General features: G+C 37.0%; 1 protein-coding gene across 1 annotated transcript; it reads right to left on the bottom strand.

Annotated features, from left to right (window-relative positions):
* Positions 1-12,935: 12,935 nt before the first annotated feature.
* Positions 12,936-13,766, bottom strand: LOC135703651 (uncharacterized). Its single transcript, XM_065224931.1, has 3 exons — positions 13,675-13,766; positions 13,401-13,620; positions 12,936-13,336 (listed from the first exon to the last, which is right to left on the bottom strand). Exons 1-3 carry the CDS (start codon positions 13,747-13,749, stop codon positions 13,029-13,031), a joined length of 603 nt encoding a protein of 200 aa, XP_065081003.1. The 5' UTR covers positions 13,750-13,766; the 3' UTR covers positions 12,936-13,028.
* Positions 13,767-15,378: the final 1,612 nt, after the last annotated feature.

Genomic DNA, 15,378 nt, shown 5'->3' on the forward strand with positions numbered 1-15,378 from the left:
TTCTGCCTCCCAAATAATGGACGGAAAGCAATCATCTTCACCAGTGCGTGCGATATTCTCTAAGATATTCTGAAAACAATATGAATGATGTTGAAAAATTACTAACTTTAAATTAAACCACTGCACCAATGGTGCTGCCAATATATACTCAGCATTGGAAAAATCATTGGCTTGAGGTGCGTATCTGCTGCCTATCGATGCAATCTTGCGAACATCCTCAAAATTCCTCGAAGATGAACTACAATTAATGAACATTGTATAATCAGAACAATTGAAGCTTATAATAATATAAAAGGTCTTGACGTAGGAATCAAATAAGTAGGGGAAAACTCTACTTCGGCCTAATCGCCCATTCCCGGCCTCTAGAGCACAAAACATCAAATATATCTATGATTTCGGAGTGAACGTGTCAAAAAAACGTTTGGTACGATGCTATTCAATAACTGCAAGACGAAGTTAAAGAACAAAAAATAAGATCTCGAAAACAAAAGGCGAAGTGAAGTGTACAATTCTTTCCGTTCGGTAGACCAAAAAGAATCCCAGTGGCGTTTCAATGACTAATAGGCCCAAGAAAACCCAAGAAAGACTAACTCAAATTGATTTAAAAGTATACAATTACCATTTAGACTTCATAAGATCGAAGATGTGGGAGAGTTTCTAGAATTCCGATGACGCAAGTGCTATCCTTATGGAGCAGTGCGAAGATTGGGTGGCACTCAAGCATAGCTCAATTCTTACTTTGTTTGCCAGATCTGGAATAAGATCAACCACGCTTTGTGATAACTCAATGAGCAATGCTGGAACTGAACTGGTGGCCTTTCTTGTAAATGGAGGGTGATTTTTTTTTGTCTTTCGGCAACGATTTGACAAAATTCCTAACTCGATGACAGATTTATCCGGAATGTTTTCCAGTGTCATAACCGCTGTGCAGCCAGAAAAATGCAGACTGAAATTTAAAAAAAAAATCTATGGGATCAAAAAAATATATAATTGTGCTCAAAAAATGAAGCTCTTTCAGATGATGCAAAATAAACGATATTATTTTCAAAATTAAAGAACCAAAATGCTTGTTTTAATAAACTTAAATTGATTGCCACACGCACTACATCTGGTAACGCTTTTTCAATAATACTTTTACGATTGCTGACAAAGCATTAAAGTTGAAGTGGTTTTTTTGGTGTTCAATTTCGTTTACCAAGAGTTTTAAGAAGCAGTTGTTTTGAGTTTCAAGTTTTCGATTGTTTGTAATTGTGCTATTCTTCCAAGAACGCAAGTAAATAAAGGTAAGGAAAATTGACGAAAATTTTACTTAGTCTAGAACTTGTATCAATAGACTGAGTGAATCCAATCTTCACTTTTCTCATATTCGGGAAATTTTTCCTGGAAAAACCTGGATAAACTCAGGAAAATTTACTCAGCTCTAAGTTCTTGCATTTTTTACGATTTATGAGTAAGCTGAACTCAAATTTCGGTTGACCTCATTGGGTGTGTGGTAATTTGGTAAGTGGACCATATTGTAAATTTATAATGAAGGAATGAAACAAATTGCCGCATCGGCCCTATGTTACCATAGCATAGCATATAGCATAGCATATGCGATTGTACAAATCGTGGGTGGCTGTTTAACGGTCAACTAATACGTTTTGCCGAAAATATCGTGTGTTGACGCAGAAAATATCACTTGGGATTTGTGATTTTCCCCACACAAACATAAAATCTACAAAACAAGCATCGCATTATACACCTGGCCACATCCTTACAATCGCAGGGGACAGGAGGGAAAGTTAATTCAACATCTACTTAAGAAGGTGCAGGGAACCCATACTACCTTCATAGGTGTCACAGGACGGAAAGAGTTGTGTTAGTGGGAGGGTGAATGATTTGGAAGCTCTATTTGTCAATAAAGAGCATTTTATAAATCAGTGACACAAATGGAATCTAAATAGATAAAATGAAAAGATCTCACCCGATTGGCCTAGTTACTTTGCAGCGTCATGTTTTCGAAAATGCTTTATTTAATGTTCCTTGAACCACCGCAATCACTGATAACGCTCTTCTAGCTCGCATCCACAAAAGAACACACTCCACGCATAATCAAGGTCATGTGTTTTCGGACTTTCTTATTTAACACTACACAAAGACGTTGCTCATCGCAGCGCGCGAACAATAGATCAGGCGTGATTGAGGTCATATGCCGGATAACAAAAAACAATGTGAGAGCACACAAAACACCATTGCATCATTAATTCCAGAACAAAACGTTTGCAAAAACTAATTCAATCAGATTAAATTATCGCGCACGGGACTAATCTGCCGACACCAGAAAAATAACACGCCACGGAGAAACGGCACAACCTCTCTCAACCGAAGCAAAAAGCAGACCCCGCATCGGCCCTATGTTACCCTACATAAAATATCGTCATGATTTTGTTGGGAAAAGTAAAGATATCAACATACGTACATTTTTGAAAAATAGAAGGACTCTGGGACATCTCCAAAGACCCGTCGTTCTCATTAAATCTCACAATAATCTTAATTCAATTGTGCTATTCCGTATAATTCGAAAAGTTCTGGAACCTCTACAAATACGCAGTGTCTCGTGAATCAGAATAGGTGTCCTTGGTGTCAAAAACAAGCGATGATACTGATATTTGACCATGCATCAGAACCTTGTTCCGAACCTTTTATTGTTTACAATCACCGTTCACTGTTCATACTACACTGTACACAAATACCATCCTCTGTTCGAATGAAACCTGATACCATTCCAACCGAAACATCTAAATCGCTTTTCCGAATGATAGATGCAACCGGAAGACGGATGTTTTGTAATCCGACGAATTTCCACTCGAATACAGGATGAACAATGTAATGATCCCTGCAGAATGATTGTCATCCTTAACTGAAATGGATATGGTACTGGTTCAGCCCCATAACGGAAATCATTCAAAATGATGATGTTAATAATTCTATCGAACGTCATTTGCTGATCTGAGCTGACAAACGAGGTGGAAGCATACCCGCATAAATGATAACCATAAGGAGTGCCTAACAAACTATTCGGGTTATCATCCCAACAATATGTGGTACGGTGGCACGATTTGTGGTATCGGTCATGTATGGTGCTCGTTTATTAGGGTAGTCATAGCTATCATAGCTAATACGAGCATGGGTAAAGCATGGAAACCGAAGGTTGTCTATTTTGTGGGGGAGGAAGTTTCCTCTACCAACGGTGAATTTTTGAATCCATGGAATGGCTGGTTATGACTATTCAGAATGGAAATATAAACAATCGAATTAAATATCTTAAATATCGTAAATGGTTGTACTCTGAGCGCTGTATGTTTGACAGCCAATTTCCAAATAAAAATCATCCTTTATTTGAATGACAGTCATATGGATACTCATCATCTGACGACGAATTCAACAATAAGACAATCATCCGAAATTCGGATGCATATTGTTAAAGGGCTCGAGCAATGCAATAGTCATTCGAAATATTGAGGATGTTTTCGTACAGTGTAGAAATACTCAGAGGGAGAGATAGGCGGAGAGAATGTTTTGAGCCAAATGAACTGTCAAAATCTGAGCCAATCGAACATTCCCATTAGAATGTTTCCGAGGATTTTTTATTCTTTACTGAGAGTATTGCAATCGAACAGAAATTCAATCACCTTTATGTTTCGTGTGCACCTCAAATTCAACTGGTTTTTGGAATCAAAAGCAATATTCTAACTCTATTGATTAATTGATCTTAGTTGGTTAACTAATAGCACCAAGAAATGTGAAAATATTGCGATGCACTCAATTATTATTTTGAATGTAAATCAAAGCAAAAGTAAAAGTCATGTGAAATGCTACACGGTTAGAAAAAAGTACCCAAAATTAAGTACTTTAGTGCAGGAACCCAAAAATTGGTAAAGCGGGTTGAAGTAATTTTAATTTACTTGTGTGCAATTCGTATGGAATTTTCCACTAGCATTTTAAGTAAGTTAGTTGTACCCAACAGTAGGTAAATATGATTATACTCAACGTTGGGTTCCCACACTTTACTACCCCTGTTGGGTGGTTTTACTCCTCCGTTTTTGACAACATTAGAAGGAGAAAAGGAGACAAACTAGTCAAAAGTAGGTAAAAGTGAACTGGCTGTTGGGTACTTTTTTCTTACCGTGTAGCTTCTAGCAAGGGTTGCAAGATAATATAGGTACAAATTCCTGCTGGTGAATTGTTATTTGTTCTCTCCGCCCATCTCCATCTGCGTATTTCTAGTTCATACCATTCATCAAATCAAAAAATTGATGAAAATTTGATGAAAATTTACGAATTTACGATACGAAAAAATTGATGATAATTTTACTCAGTATAGGAGTAGCCTACGTTTTTGCGAATGACTGAGTGAAACCTCTCTCGATTTTATCGAGGAGAATTTTAGTTAGTATATGGGTAACGTTTTTGAGAATTTGAGTGAAAGAAACTCAAATTTGAGTTGGTTGAATCGGCCGTAGCTAAATTGGCCTAAAGAAATCTGTTATTCAAACGTGTTGAAGATTTAAAACATTCGATAGAACTAATAGTGAGGAAAATTATCTTATCTTTCTGTATTAAAGAGACTACAAAAAAAAAAACAGCGTTCAAACTAAGTCTTTATATCTTCGAAGTACACTTATAAGGTCAACGCTCTGGCGGCAGTGCACCGTGCCCACACGATAAGAGAACGAGAACAATGAAAATCTCTTATATATTCGTGTACAGACCGGTTTTCCTGACGTTCCTTCTAGATGTTAGATGTTTGATCCACTACAGAAGTAGGGGAAATCGTACATTTTTTTAAAATTAAACATTATCAGCGCCACGAGTTATATCATTCGAGAGACGCTGGAACATCTCCAACTCTCAATAAATCTTACAATAATCCTAATTCAATTGACCTGTGTTCCGTATCATTCGAATAGCTCTGGGACCTCTCCAAATACCATTTGATCATGCATCAGAACCGTGTTATCGTTTACAATCACCCTTCACCGTTCAAACCTTTCATCAAATAATACACAATCGATGAGATCGACTTAAAATGAGTGATTTTTCACTCAAAATCGTAAAAACGTAGGCTACTCATATAATGAGAAGAAATTTCCTCGCTGTTCCTCAAAAATGTGCTCGAATATGAGGAATATTGACGAAAATGTTATTCAGTGTAGGAGTAACCTTTTGCGATAGACTAAGTAAGCTTCTCTGGATTTTCTCATATTTGAAAAAAAAAAAATCCTGGAAAATCGAGGAAAATTTGCGAATTTGGGTGAATGAAACTCAAATTTGAGTTGGTTTAATTGGTCGTAGCCAAATTAGCCTACAGAAATCTATTATTCACACGTTTTGAAGATTTAAAACATTCGATAGAACTACTAGTGAGGAAAAAAACGCCACTCATACTAAGTCTTTATATCTTCAAAGTACAATTTTAAGGTCAACGCACGTACAGTGCTCCGTGCCCACACGATAAGAGAACGAGAACAATGAAAATCTCTTATATATTTATGTACAGACCGGTCTTCCTGTTAGATGTTAGATGTTTGATCCACTACAGAAGTAGGGGAAATACTACTATAGTTGCGATACGTTAGAAGCGTTAGGTTCCTATTTATAGTTGTGCATGGAGACTCAATACACAACTATAGGAACCTAACGCTTCCAACGTACCGCAATTATAGGAGCGTTTACCCTGATGTCATCAGGAAATGCAAAAGAACAAGATGATATGTCGAGTACAGTCGAACTGATTCTGGTTTCCAGCTGCAATTTTCTAACCCGTTTCAATCAACCTGTTGATGCTAAACTAGTTTTTCATTATTCACAATTCACTTGCACGCAACAAAATCGTTAGCTTTTCATAGCGGTAGACAAATGACCGTTCATCCGTCCGACAGCTGATGACGATGAGCGGAGCCTCAACGAAGTCCAGCAGCTATGTATACTTTAATAGGCAAGACTCAACAAGTACCCCCTTCAGGCATGAATCATGAAACTTATGAGCCCGCACCCTCAGCCGAACAGGTTGTCTGGTCTCTTCAAATGCACAAGCGACGGTACCGTCCGTCATTCGCGAAAGGAGGTCAATTTCATTACTATTACGACTATGAGCATTATTTTTGTTATTGCTTTGCTTACTTCCATTCATACATTCACCACACCTCCATTTTTCGTGTGTTTTTGTTATTTTCTAACACCCGAGCTCTATAATTTAACTTTCTCATACAACAGCACGCACAGTCGGAATCGAAATAGGTGCAAATTAATCTCTGTAATTTATCAATTACATTGCTGTGGTCAGTTCTGGGCAGTAGCCCTAAGGTCAGCTGCGGTGTACTTATGTCCGTATGGATTTAAGTACTTACCGCATTGCTGTTCAAATGCAATATAGGCACATCAGAGCTCAGCCAAAGATGCTTGACGAATCCATCGAAGGTGAGTGAAACAACAAAGAACGCGCATCACCTGGGCTGCCAAAGACGAAGTCTTGAACACACTACATTGTGAAGGTTCGTTCAATTGCGCACCAATCCATGTTCGAAGCTGCTTGCCTGCCCGCCTACCTGCCTGCCTGCCTGCCGCGGTTGACCGCGAGAGATGTCGGATTGAATTGTGATGGATTCTTTGTAGCTTGAGCCGGTGGTGTTTGCCAGTATGCAGACGTTTGAAAGTGAAATGGTTATTAAAGATTATGACCATAGCTGTGCGGTGCGGGTAAGTGACGTGGTGACCTTCGATGGTGTCAGGCATTGAGCGGTGATCATGGTTAATTTTTTTTTTCCGGGAGAGTAAATTATTTGGAGGCTCAAGATCATGGCTATATTTCACTTTTTGCAAGATCATTACGCGTAGAAGCTCCGGAAAATCACCCTAATGAAAAATCAGAACAATTTCCAAAAAGAATCTTTTTAAACACTTCAAGTATCAATTTTGGTTTCATAAGGGTTCTGTACACCATGATTTAGGATTGTGAACTGCTATAAAACCTCGCTTGCAATGTTACTTGAAATGAGCAGTCCTGCTAAGATCTGTCATTTTTTTTTAATATTTTCATGAACTAGGATTTAAAAATTATGTTTCCATCTTTAAAAAATGACATAAGAAAATCATAAATGTAGAATGAGAAGTAGAATTGCTTTGATAATATTTTTTTTTTTCAATTCAATGGTCCTTGATATTTTTGATCTTATGGATGAAATAAATAGTCAGACTTCTGTTGAAAGATGCATTTTTTAGGCGGAATGACGAAGTATGCCTTCTTCACTTGACTGATTCTAGATATTGTCTCTAAATTAGCATAAGTTATGGACTTTCAGCCCTGGGCTGGTTCGTCTCCGGCAATGGTTAACTTGTTTTTAAACATTTTTCGTACATAAACTGACACACTTTTCTAGCAGATAAAAAATATATTTATCAGGAAAAAGTAATGTTCATAAAATTTTCATCAAGCAAGAAAGCCTAACATTGATAAATCTTTTTCCTTGATTATTTGTAATATTAAAAAAAAACTGCATTTTTTGTATGTAAGGCATGCAGCTCCACTTAATAGCAAGATCAACTTGAGCTACCGATCTGAATTCACAATATCGCTGTATGAAGGGCCAAAAACGGAGGTGTGGACCTGTAAGCAGAGGCACTTACGCGAAATCCACGGGAATTTAAGAATCTCCTTCCAACGATACGATCCAACAAATCGAATAACGCAATTCGCAATACTTATTAAGCTGCCTACAGGATGGTTTGTTAAGAAGGGCACGTTAATCTCACTCAATTCACACCACCACAATCGAATCGGTAAGATAAAGAAAATAATAGTGTTTATTCCCTCCTATAGACTCCCTCTGTCAATCATACCATCGTCCAGTTCCAGTTTAAATGCTACCCTGATGCTCCCTCCCAACCCAATATTTATTTATATAATGAAAGTTTACGTAATGAAGAAAAGAAATATATCAGAACATTAAATATGAAATAATGTATATACATTTATTTGGATAAATAAGTTGATATTCTGCAATGAAAATAATAAATATTTTGCATGCAATAAAATGCAGCTCTATGCCTCCTGAGCTCCCAATATAAGGTGGATTTAACACTGAAATTTCAAGGTTATATTATGCAAATAAATATTTTTAGCTCGAATGATACTTGATATTTTTCAAGAATGAAAAAAAAAATATTGGGTATATAACTAACAGAGCTAAAAATAAAATGGAAATCCAATCTCATCTAAATAATGCCATACATGACGAGAAATAACCTGTTAAATAAATATATGTATATTATGTAATGTATTCTTGTTGCCTGTTCTGCTTCATCAGCTTCATTTTAATTTAGATGAGTAATGCAATATAATTTATATATATAAATAATCCAGTTAATATTGATAAAGTTGATCTTGCAGTAGTTTGTAGAAAGTTAATTATTTTAATTTCTGATCGATCTACGAAGAGCTGAATTAACATGAATAATTGATATCGATCGTTTTTTTTTTGACGTTGGACTACGTCTGTGATTCATATATGGAAGTACACTTTATGAAAACCCAAAATGGAATCTGTAACGAAATTATGAAAGATTTTGAACTTTTATAGCTCAGCTGTCCCTGGACCAATTTCATTAATTTTATCACAAATCGATCAGAAATATTTTTACGCATCTGTTAAAATTAAGACTTTTTTCAAATAGTCACTATCGAAAACTGAACGAATGTGCAACTGTTGCTATGATAGTTAAAATTATCACCGATTGCCTGCGAAAAGCGATTTCCCTAACACAGATTTCAAAGTTGAATCCTATCCGGTCTCACCAAACGGCGTTTATTCAATCACCCCGTGATGAGTGATGGTGATCTCCAGTACACAACGAAAGGCTCTCCGCATGCAGCAAGCTATCAAGGCTGTCCTCAACCGTTGATCGGAATCAGTTCCAATAACCGTGTCTGGTGGTTACGTAGCAGTAGCAGCAGCAGCAACAGTGCTTTCGATGCGTGGCGTTGAACATTGTTCTCCAGTACACAACGAAAGGCTGCTTGTAAGAAGCGAGCTGCAGCCCACATGTGCATCCATAGCATGAGGAAGAAGCCGCATCGCTATTGATCGAAATCAGTAGCTCTTCGTGAATCGCTGTGGCTCATCTATGTCAAGCGCGTCACCCTCATTCCAAACAACAAACAGCTCACCAGCCTCATCTGTGTTGAACACCCTAATAGCCCAGCATTACTCAACCATCATGACAAAACAGTCCTTTTCAGGACCACCATAAATTTGTAAAGAGTAGTTTTGGACATTTCTTAAGGCCATCAATCGGATGTCAGTTCCCATGTGTATAAATCTAACATACCATGCATTGGGGGTGCAATTTCATAAACCAAAGTCGTTTGAGGTTTGTAAGTGGTCTTATTTTGATCCAGAGATGATGAATTTTAATTCTTAATACTTTTCTATTTATACGAAGTTTCTTAAATCAAGACTTTATGGTTTTACAAAATGTCACTATTGAAAATTGCATGAATGTGCAACTGTTTCTATGAAAACTAAAACTATCACCGATTGCCTGCAAAAAGCGATTTCCCTAACACAGACAAGGTTGCAAAGACTCATTTCAGCTAAAATAATGTTTTTCGGAATAATAAAACCAAGAATGGTATGATGGCATGTTTTACTTGTAACTTACAAGAAGAGGTTACAAAGTATGCGTTGGAAACATAAAACCTGTAAATTTTGCTTTCTATGAGTCACAATCAGCGATTTGCTGATCGCTGAGTGAGTGAGTGAGTTAGTGAAACATCGATGATTGTGACTCTCATGAAGTGAAATAAACAGGTTTAATATGTCAAACACATTCTTTGCAACCTCTTCTTGTATCCTACCAATTCAAAATTTGATCATGGCATCTAATTATTTCATAATTTAGAAAAACATTGTTTTAGCTGAAATGAGTCTTTGCAACCTTGAACACAGATTTCAAAGTTGAATTGCATCCGGTCTCATCGAACAGTATTTATTCAATCACCGCGTGGTGAGTGGTGGTGTTCTCTAGTACACAACGAAAGGCTCCCCCAACTGCCGAACTAAAAATCATATCAAAAGGCTCTTATCAGGGCTATCATAGTCATTCTTGACTATAAACAGAGAGAACCTCGCTCAAATTCCTATTCCTACACAAAACACAAGCTCTTGCTGCAGTTAACAAATAACATTTATTATATAAGACCACGTAGTCCTACGTCACCATTGCGTACAGCCCCATAGGGCTGTCCCTTGTAGTTTTTTTTTTAATTGTTGGATTATTCTTATTTTACTTGAAGTTCAACATTGGTTAGTCCATGAGGAAATATGCTGTTGAAGTTATTTATAAAATTGTTTGAAATAAAATAAAATTGAAAATAATCTTCTAAAATGTAGAACAATACAATGAAAAGAATAAAATTCAATAAATGCCTTCCTTAGAAAAGTTGCATTTCTTTGATAAAAAAAATTCTACGCATAATAAATCTACTTTCTTGGCACAAATTAAAACCGAACATTGTGTGTGGGTCTCGTACTACAATTTCATGGTATTGACCTACTTTATATGATCTATTTGTATGACTCTTTGAATATATTTTTGGAAATTGTTCTGATAAAATTACTTTCAGAAAATTTAGGCTTGCAACCTATGAACATTTTTTTAGAGAATTTTCATTTCTAATGTTACTAATAGCCTAATCTATCATTCTAGGGATAAGCAAGATAAATTAAAAAAAAATGTTTTTGGGTCACCCCAATGTTTACAACTGAGAAAATGTCACTAACAACGAAACAAGTCCAAGCTTACTCATAGTCATAGAGTCTGCATGTACCTACATAGGGAACTCAGCAATAACATCTTTTAATTTTCTTTTTTAGTTCAAGATTCATGAAACATATTTAGGTTCAAGTCCAAATTTTCTAAGCCTCATAAATCATCTTGTTTTAGGTCCCAGAACTTCGAAATTTTCTTGAATTGCAGAAATATGTAATTTTTCGAAGAACATTAGATCCAATTTAGTACCCTAAATAATTGATGACTTTTTGCGTTCACTTGCACATTTTTTTAGAAAATTTATTCAGAAAATCATGTACTTCTACTAATTTCATTTGACATATTTTTCAGTACTCTAAAAATATTAGCATTGATCTGGAAAAGATTGGATTAATCAGTACCGATCGGAGAAAAATGATAAAAGTATTTTTTTTAACGATTGTTCTAACTATAATACTAAAACCGTGAATTTCAGGTAAATTTTATAAAACTTCTTAAATCTCAGTTGTTTGAAGATGGCAATTTTTTCCAAGACAGACAAGACCTCTATCTTGCGACATAGAAAAGTTTGTATCGTTGCGCCATCTTTGCGAACAAAACTTGTACTATATTCATCCACCAAATTGTAGTCCTAAATAATCAAAGAAACTTTACTCAAGACGTCATCTCAATTGGATACAATCCCAGAGCGTTATTATTTTTTTCCTGCTTGGTTTTATTCCTGGCCCACTGTGCACTGGATGTAAACATAGTATTTATTACAAATTTTGCTATAAAGTTATGTGGCATGGTGTACACGTTAAGTTAATAAACTTGAGTTTGAATATTGTCGTCCTTTTACTTTTGGTCAGGTTACGTAGCTCCACTGTGAAGCTATGCTATGTAGAAAAAGGGGGCGCTACAAGGGGGAGTTTAACGTTTCTTTACGTTTCATGAAGCACCAACTTTGGTCCCCATCCTCCTTGTAGCGAGAGATCATTGAACAAAATAATTTGCATGGTTTTTTGGGGGTGTCCTTAAACTTATGATCGGTAGTGTATGTTATGTGACTAAAGTGTAGATAACATTAATCAGTTACATACATACATACGAAGTACATTGTTATCATAACCAAGTGCACTCCTAATAGCTACGTTACATTTGCATATTTTAAGATGTTTTAACCAAATTTATGCTTTGGCCCAATGTCACCCCATATAAGGATTACCATTGGTCATTTTTTTTTATTTAAGTTTAGTAAAATGAGATATTAATTTCAATCAACCATTTATATATATATATATATTTTTATTATAGTCACTTTAACGCTCTTGGGTCATTCGTGACTTGTCCGGGGTGAGATTTGAACTCGTGACTTTGACGTGAGTGGTGTGGATACTAACCACTACGCCGGGGTCTCTCCCATATTGATAAATATATTAACATGCTTAAAATTTGTTTTTCTTGCTAAAATGTGAATGTTATAAGGTAAGGAACGACAAATTTTGATTTTTGGCCCATTGTCACCCCCACTTACGGTACGATAGTATGAATTTTATTCTGGTTCTTGGGTCAGTCCTAGAAGTGCTCCTGACCACTTCTGGTGAGCAAATCAACGTCTGATCGGACTCAATTGACGTGAACAGAAACTGTAACAAAGTGTCTCAGATCCGTTTTCACAATGCACTAGATTAGAATCACCTTTAAATTCGTGTAATCCTTGACAAACACAGCAAAGATCATGCAATTTCCAAGATGCCTACATGCTTTAATGATGTCTTCCACTTACAACTATTGGGCTGCCAATCTAGCCTTCAACGAAGATTTTGTAGGAACATCGAAAATTGCAGCATGACTTGGCACTTTTATTAATTTCCATAATTCATCCGTTTTTTTTTTCAAGCAACATACAGAAAACCAATACAACCATGCCCCAGAAGACATCAAATACAAACACATTAACGACGAATAGAGTTCGAAAGCCACTCGAAATGCGGACCAATGTCATCGGTTATGAGCGAGTATTCATCACACTAGTTATTATGTCTGCCGGTGCTATGTTACGCTTTTATTTGCATACTGCCTCTCAATGTACACTCTCGTCTATTATGATGACTCTCAACGACTTTGGATCTCGCGAAATAAATAAATACATAAATAAATAATCATCCTATTAAAAGCCTAAAATTACGCTAATCATCTAATAGCATCTTCACCTCCGATTGAGCCCACCCCGTTTACTTCAGTTTGCGCACCTCGTTCAGTGCCTCCGATAGCTGTGGAAGCTCGTCGAATATATCCAGCTTTCGTTTTGATTTACTGGTCAGCACAGTCATCGTTTTGCCCGAGGGAAGGTTGATGATCAACGAGTTGTACCCGTACCCATCGATGAGATCGCTCTTGGTGTAGTACGTGTCACCCGTCTGGAAGGAAAGATTATCCGTTGCATACCGGGAAACGCCTTCGACTGCACGCCCGATCGAGTCTATATACGGTCCAAAGCGGTCCGCGATCCACTGTTCGATCATCGGTTGCACCATTCGTCCTTTACGGGGATAACAACTTAATTAGTAACATGGTAGCTTCATTCTAATTTATACCGATCCCACCGATTGGCGTAAGAACAACTTTCAGCACTGGCATAACCGTTCCATAACGGATATAGGGAAGATCGTCGTCAAGCTCTGGCCGGATCTCCGCTAGGGCTGTCGTTAGTTCTCCATCTTCAGATTTTTCTTCCGGGCTCAAATATTTCATCAGTGGAAGAGCTGTGGATGTGTGCAGGACAATCGACACCAGCAGGAACATACTGAATGAGCTTGATGGTTGCTAGAAGATCACAAATAGTGATGCAGAAAATAAATGCTGTGTAAATTCCCTTACCATGATGGATGTTGTGGCAGCTTTCTTATGTCTATACTGTGCAACTATCGGTAAACTACTAACTGGTTCAATCATTCAAAGTGTTAGACTAGCCTGGAATTTCACTTTCTACCTGAAATTGAAAAGTTTATTAGGGAAGGGATAGAATTTTAATTGCCACTTGACGAAGCGAGTTGAATAACTGGTTAAGCTTGCTAGTAATAATGCGGGTGGGAAACCATCTTTTTGTGAGTCGATTCACAGGATTTGTAACTAAGACTTTGGGAAAGTCTTGAAACTGACTATGGCTTAGCAAATGCCACACGCTAAGGTAGACTTCAATACAAAAAATACAATGAGCCGTTCCGTATAAGTAAAATAATTGGATTGAATTTTTGATCAAATAAAATCGATTCAGGAAATGGATTCACAATGGATTTTATTCGGGCAAGTTGCCACAAAGATTTGTCTACACGGGGTGACATTTGCGCCAGTTTAATAAAGGTAGGGGAAGTGCGCCAGTTATGACCCAAATTGGCTTAATAATGTTCAAAATTAGTCTTCCCGCGATGTTCAATGTAGGCATGCAGAACAGCATAAATTCTTGTGGAAGAAATTATGAACCTGTTAAAAAAAATTGAGGTTTTACGTATGGCCAATTAGTTGACCACAAATGCTATAACTGATGCGCTTCCCCTATACTGATGGGCTAGAGGTCGACTGTAGAGGTTCAAACTATATCTGATTTCGGTTTATCAGTCAAATTCTCACGTTTGGTATTCGGTCCAACTTCTCAGCACTTCTTCAGAGGAAAATAGGATATATGTTTGACTTTCGTATAGTGACCGTTTTTAATCTGAACACGCTAATCTGCACGCCGTGGAAATTATAAATAGCTCAATAATTTTACACACAATAATATCACTGCTTCATTCCAATTTCAGATAGTAAAATGGGTGCGAAACTACTTTCGACTGACGAGGTTTTAAGTTTACATAGTATCTAGGTAAAGATTAAAAATAAGGCTTAAGACCAGTGTTGGCAAAATTATCAATCAATTCAATCAAAGTAACATAAAAAACACTTTGAATGTAACAACTCAAGGCGGGAGTAGCCGTCAACAATGCTGATGATGGTACAGCACGCAACAACCACCCTACTGCTTTCTCTCTGAGATGATCACGTTGGTCATGACGAGAGGAGCAACACAATAGTTGGGTAAAGAAGAACTGCATTATAACACACCATCGACTGGAAATGCTCTCGCAACGTGGGGCTTTAGGTAGTGATGAAAACGTCGCTAGAACTATTCCACAGCCGCAGTCAGTTTATGAGCAACAAGAGGGACGCACATTTTTGCCTGTGGACTTGGAGACATACTTCAAGTCCCCGCGTACATCGTACGGGCTAGGCAAAAATGTGCGTCTATCTTGAAAACTGTCGCTTTAATGGCCCTTCGCTCATTTTCAACTTCTATTCAATTTTCATACTGCCGTACTCTAACGGAACTATCCACCTACCCTCTTCTAAAGATCATTCTCTAGCTAATAAATCATCACACTAAAGCTTCATGTTAGCATTTCCAACGAACTCTCAATCAATTGATATTATTCCACTCTCATACGCTCTCAATATCACGCGTGATATTGGAACAAAATATCATGCTTGATTTTGATTTTACAAGCTCCTTTGATATTGCGAGACTATTCACAACATGCATAAATC

Source organism: Ochlerotatus camptorhynchus, unplaced genomic scaffold (assembly GCF_037179485.1).
Source record: "Ochlerotatus camptorhynchus isolate MF236.1 unplaced genomic scaffold, CSIRO-AGI_Acam_v1.1 ptg000220l, whole genome shotgun sequence".
Classification (NCBI taxonomy): domain Eukaryota; kingdom Metazoa; phylum Arthropoda; class Insecta; order Diptera; family Culicidae; genus Ochlerotatus; species Ochlerotatus camptorhynchus.

Excerpts from the sequence above, each read along its gene's own strand:
- LOC135703651 (XM_065224931.1), bottom strand. The coding sequence starts at position 13,749 with ATGATTGAACCAGTTAGTAGTTTACCGATAGTTGCACAGTATAGACAT. Across the intron at positions 13,621-13,674 it reads CTGCCACAACATCCATCATG|CAACCATCAAGCTCATTCAG; the intron begins GTAAGGGAATTT and ends GTGATCTTCTAG. Across the intron at positions 13,337-13,400 it reads AGTTGTTCTTACGCCAATCG|GACGAATGGTGCAACCGATG; the intron begins GTGGGATCGGTA and ends ATCCCCGTAAAG.